Genomic DNA, 6,000 nt, shown 5'->3' on the forward strand with positions numbered 1-6,000 from the left:
GATGAATGCTACCTTCTGGGTGGCAGGATGGGACCTAGGAAAGTTTTTGCTCCAAAGTAGGTAGACAGGGTCTGGCATTAGCTTTGCTCAAATTGTGTTGTCTGGAAAGATGACCCAAGCCCTGCAGTAGCGAAGATACCTAGATGGAGGTGGTTGGTCATCATGGAGATGCATGCTTCACTTGTCTGTATGACCTATATGGGATGACAGCAAGCAGCTATCTGGTATAGAGACCCTCCCCTAACTACCCCTAGAAGCACTTTTGTCAGCAGACCACACTTTAGGGTCACAGATTAATGTGCTGTTCCAAATCTTCCCACATACCTAATGCCCCTTCTACAGCACAAGCATCTCCTTTGTCAGCTGCAGCAGGGGCTGGAAAACCCTTCTGCTTGTTTATCTTTCCCATCTTTCCCTGCTGGACTCCCCAGTGCAGCTGCCCCTAAACACCCAGCCAGGAACACATCCTTCTGAAGCAGAATTTCAGTAAGATTCTTCCAATTTTGACAAGGTCTTTCTGTCCAGGTTTCTTGGTGCACAGGCACAGAGAGCAGTGCAAAGGGGAAGCAAAACGCTGAACAATTGTCTTTGCCCAGCACCTTGCTTGCTTGGAGCCAACCTGCGGAGTCATGCAACAGCAGAACAATGCTGTATACAGTCTCTCCTCCCTTTCTGAGTCACCACCTCTAAAATCATGCCAGGGCCTCTGTGTTTGCTTTCTTTGGCTTCTCCACATGTATATGATGTGCCAGCACTGAAGCCCTACAGCAGGGAAGGAGTGGGCCAGGTCTGAAGATGCTGCTCATGTGGGTGAGTATCTCAGGGAAGAGAAGCTTGCACTCAGCAGGCTTTCTGCCTGTGGTCCTGGTACTCCTATCACAGCAATTCTCTGTGTTTCCTAGACAAGGTTGGAAAGCAATGAAAAGGGATTCTGGAGTGCCTACAAGTCAGTTTGGTAAATACATATTAGCATGGACTTCAGCCACATCGCACCAGTAGGCTGAGCTTTCAGAAGACCAAAGTAGACATGACCTTGTGCATCTCCACTGAAATCCCTGCAGGTATACAGAAAATGTTTGCCTCTTGCTTTGCAATGGCTCACAGGCTTGTATTGAGGCTCTGTTTTCTTCTCAAAAGCATCCTTCGCTCAGCAAAGGTGTTCGTGCGCTCACATCATAAATCACAGCTAGTGACTCCAGCATCTGGGTCCCCAGCTTTGAAGTTTCCCTTTCAAAAAAGGCCCTTTCATGTTCTGTGTTTTGATATGCCACATTCACCTTCCCATGTTTTCCTCTGTTCAAACTCTTCCACCAATTGTGAATTTCATCAATCTGATTAAAAAGGAAATAATGCAAAGGTTTTCTCTTTGCCATCAGTGTTACGTAGTGTATGAAGCGTACGTTTTGTTACTGAAGTGGCTTCTGAAGCACTGCCTAATAAAACCCTGGGTCTTCCTTTACTTAATTGTAAAGTCAATGCCTTAAACCTCCAGGAGATTTTTTTTTTTCCAAGGAGAAACAAAATAGTTTTTAAAACTGAGCAGTCCTAAAACTTTACTCCAGTCAATGCTGGAGATCAATAGACTCTTCTGGTTTATGTGCTTCGAGGGCTGAAAGGGTTGCAACAGATGGTAAGGAATAAAAACACATTTTTGTAGAGGCAAAAAAAAAAGAGATGGCCATTTCAAAGCATTGGTATCACTAGGCTGGTAGAAGAAAAAGTTCTGAAATATAGGGAGTATGGAAATTAATTATTTCTAAAGCTATATGCATAACTATCTGGGCATGGCACACTTAATTAATGCAGATTTGATTTAAGATCAGAGATAATTTGTAAGAAAACCCATTTAGCTTTTCCTGCTTTGTCAAGCTCACTAAAGGCAGTATCCAAGTCAAAATAATTCTTAAAGTGTGTTACTTTGACTCACTGATACCTAGTACTTAAAACTTTAACAACATAATAAGGTATTATAACAACAAAAAATAATTGTGGGCAGGTAAACACCTTACAGAGTGCAGCTATCAATGCCAAACCAAGGCTTTTGCTTCTACTCCCAGTAATTCCTTCTGCATCTCTCCCACAAGCATGGTGATTGACCCTGGCAAGTGACGGGCACAGAGCCAGTGGGTCACCTGGCACCAGCACTCCCTTTTCTGCCAGCTGTGTCCACCACTGCAAAGTGGAGCCTGGACACCTGCAAAAAAAACAGCTGGAAAAGAGCTGGCTCCTTTCTGCCTTCTCTGCACTCTTAGTTGGGCACTGTTGTGCAGAGGAGCTGCCTGCAGTGACTGCAGCCATCTGTGCAATAGTTATGAATAACTAATTATACTAATATTCCTTTCACATTTAAGTAATTATTGTAATTGCTGGTGGGATATTGTAGTCAGACTCGAGAGGAGAGGTGATCTCTGAGACACTGTCTTAATAGATGCAGGATGTCAACACAGAGAGTCGCCCGTCACTGCTGATACTGTAGCTTTGGAGGATGTGCCAAACTATTCCTGTTGCCAGTTTGCAATCACAAACTTCTTCAAGTTTTTCTTACACAAGGCAAAGCATAAAATCTAGATGTGCCCCTTATGCCCAGCCCACAAGAGGTAACCTGCAAGGACGCTGTACTCGGATGTCAAATCTGCTGCCTTCCCAGGAAAACACATGAGCATGTTTCTGCACTGGCTTACCACGAGAGCAAGGATAGGAGAGGGGGGAAAAAACAACCACAGAAAGTTCTTTCTCTGACTGTTTTCCTTATGATTTTCCACAAGCATGTGGCTAAGCCTGGCTGACTCAAATATAACTACTTTCTGGAGAAGCCACAGATCTGCATGTTTAAAACATGCTAGCACAAGGAGTGCTCGCCTCTGGCTGCAGCAAAGGCTTTGCAGGGCATTTGGTTTCCTACTCTGCTTCAAAATACTTTCATACTTCTGCCCCTTATTGCATTAAACTGCACCTGAGTTTAGTGGCAGTAGAAGATGACTTGGAGCCCTGCAAGCAATTCCTGTTTCTAGCATTGCACCCTCAGCCAGATGGGTGGTGAGGGCACAGGGAGCATGGCAGCTTAGAGGTGCAGAAAAATGCAGCATGGCTAAAGCTCACAGTAGTGTATGAAGGAAATGCTGTGGAATTTGACCAAAAGGAAACCTAAACCCCACCACGTATTTTCAATTAAGAATTGAGGGTTTGTTCCTGCTCTACAGGAGAGCCACAGACAAGATGCATGTTCTTCTCGTGCCAGGAGCGGATCTGGACCTCAGCTCCATGAATCATGTAAGTACCAATTTTGTTCTCTAAGTTTGCTATCCTTGGTTCTTTGAAATTTGTAAATCTCTGAGTTTGTAAGAGTTAATCACCCATCACCAGCAATGCTGGAAAGACTGTTTCAGAACAAGAGGAAAAAAAAAAAGAGAGAGAGTCAAAAGCCCTGCCTCAGTAACCCACTTCCTTCCTTCCCACCACCTCCTATTTTCCTGTGGGCACAGGATGACAGCAGAGAAGTCTCCCTGGTACCCAAAAGGCCAGTTCAGTGCTAGGGTTGGGAAGGACTTTCTGAGCCTCTGTCAGAGTACTGCAAAGCTGCTCCAAAACATTCGGGAGAGTAGACGGAGGGAGGAGCAGGCACTTGCCCATGGAGCGGGAGAGCCACTACAGAAACACCATGGGAGGAACCAGAGGCCACGTGGAAAGGCTGAAGCCACACACCAGTACCTGTCTCTACGTGCCCAGTGTTGACAGGGCTCTGCGTGGAAGAGGTTGCAAGTGCAGCACCTGCTTACCTTTGTATAGTTATTTCCATGGAGAGGCAATTTAAAGCAGCTCAGACAGGAGCTGAACTTAATGTTGCTCAATTACCTGTGAAACCTCACTGGCAGGAATGATTTATGAACGTTTCAGTGAAATTGTTTTCGATACAAACACAGCCAAGGATATTTAAGAGCTGGACCCTGCAGCTCGGTGCTCCAAAATGAAACAGAACAGCATTTTTCTTTGCCCACACTGCAAACAACACAGAATGCAAATAGCTCTACTGCTAACTAATCAGATTTTCTTTATTAGTTTAATCTAAACCCAGACTTCATTCAGTCTTCTAGCTCAGCCTGTCAAACTGATATCCACTAACTAAAACCACAGCTGCTACACTGGTGAGCATAAATAACTCCATACTACGCTGTTACCCTTCTAGGTGCATGAGCAGGTAAGTACCTAACCCAATCAGAGACTAATTCTAGGCTGACTTATGGTAAACCTCATCTCTTCCAACTGCAGAAGCTGCTCATGGCCCAGCAGTGTTTCTCAGAAAAACCACACTTCCCAAGACCTTTTACCTGATTGCAGCCTATTTGCTCTGTACAACCTTGCAGAGGACTTGTTTGTTTTTCTATTTAAACATAGAGCATATTAACAGGTTTTTGGAGTTTTTTTTTAAAGAAACAAAATAATTGTAGTAAGATTTGCATTGATTTTAATTCCCACCCCCTAACAAAAACCCAAACAAAAGCAACCCCACGAAACAATCCTGAACCACCCTCCCCCAGAAAACAACAAACAAAATACGTGTTTGGTTGTTGGTGGTTTTTTCCCCCCTATCTTTCTAGTTAGTGTCCAACTGGGACTGCTTTCTGGGTTAGACCATTCTGATCTGCAGAAATAGCAGTGGGACTGAAATAAGAGAGAATACAACCATCATCCTGAGAAATTTGGGTCACGCAGAGAATCCACTATTCTAACAGCTCAGTAAGCAGAGAGACAAAAAAACAAACTCCTTTCCAGACTACCCAATGACTCCCTCTGTTTCAGATTACTCGAGGCAGGGGCTGCTGCACGGCTTCATACCTACAGAATGGCACGTTCGTTTAAATACCAGTTGTGACACTTTCTCACAAAGAGACATCCGTCGCATTCGAGGATGCTTTAATCCCCTGTATTGTCACCTAATGATGGGTTTAGAGCCATCTTATCTGCTAGATACCTGTATAGACGCATCCCTAGCCGCCGGGTGGGGGGACAAAGGCCAGTCCCTATCGGAGGCCGGTAAGAGTCCAGGCCGGGGGGATCCGAAGGAACCTGAGGGGTGACAGGGAATGGCCTCGGCCGGGCCCGGCCCTACGCAGGGGCTGGCGTTCCGCCATCAGCTGCGGAGCCGGGGCGCTCTGCGCGGGGTGGGGCCTCGGGGGGTGCAGCCGCCCCCCAGGGCGATCCCTCGGGCGGTGCATCCTCCTGGGAGCCCCCTGCTAGGGACCCTCCTTGGAGGTGCATCTCCCCGCCCCCGAGAGCCTCTCCCGGCCCCGAGATTACATGCAAGCGGGGGGAGGCCTCCCATTAGAGAAGTCACCATAGCGGGGGGTGCCTGCAAGCCCTGCGGGGTGACCCCGGGCGGACAGTGAAAGGGGGTCCGCCGGCCTCAGCCGGGCCCGGCGCTGCGATCATGCGCAAACCGCACCGCGTCCCCCTGCCGCGCCCCGACACCCCCCTGCCCCGGGCCTCCCCCCTCCCGCTGCCGCCCCGCGGTGCCCGCGGCCGGGCCGCCCTACCTGCGCCCAGCAGCGCGGCGAAGGCGAGGAGGAGCCCCAGGAGACGGCGGCTGGCCATGTCGCGGCGGGGCTGCGCATCTGCCGCGGAACAGCCGCCAGTCTCCGCCGGGGCGGGACGAGGCGAGGCGGGGCGGGGCGGGCGCACGATGCCACCGCCCCCACTGCTCCCAGCTTCCCGCACCCTCTGGGCTGCCTTTCTGCCCGGGCGTGTGCCCCTGCCAGGGAAAGCAGTGAGCGACGGGGAGAACTGCGGTCCGCGGAGGATCCCTGGCAGCGGAGGCTGCCGCGCTGGGTGGCTCCGTGCCCTGCTCGCCTCTTCCCGTCGCGGCGAAAACGGGTTTCTGCCACCCCGGCCCTGGTGCACATTCTTCCGCCGGGCGTGTGCGGTGGGTGCTGCTGGGCTCAGCCCCATGTTTACTCACCGGAGTGGGGAGAACCTGGGCTGCAAACAGCGATGAGGAGATGCGCA

The 6,000-nt window shown here is 49.3% G+C and overlaps 1 protein-coding gene across 1 annotated transcript in view; it reads right to left on the minus strand.

The window, feature by feature from the left end:
* Positions 1-5,652, minus strand: part of CD99L2 (CD99 molecule like 2) — a 30,265-nt gene extending 24,613 nt beyond the window's left edge. The window contains exon 1 of the mRNA XM_054169519.1: positions 5,532-5,652. Coding sequence (XP_054025494.1) covers positions 5,532-5,589 — 58 coding nt within the window. The 5' untranslated portion in view covers positions 5,590-5,652. The remainder of the gene's footprint in view (positions 1-5,531) is intronic.
* Between the last annotated feature and the right edge of the window lie 348 nt (positions 5,653-6,000).

The sequence above is a fragment of the Dryobates pubescens genome, chromosome 18, assembly GCF_014839835.1.
Source record: "Dryobates pubescens isolate bDryPub1 chromosome 18, bDryPub1.pri, whole genome shotgun sequence".
Lineage (NCBI taxonomy): Eukaryota > Metazoa > Chordata > Aves > Piciformes > Picidae > Dryobates > Dryobates pubescens.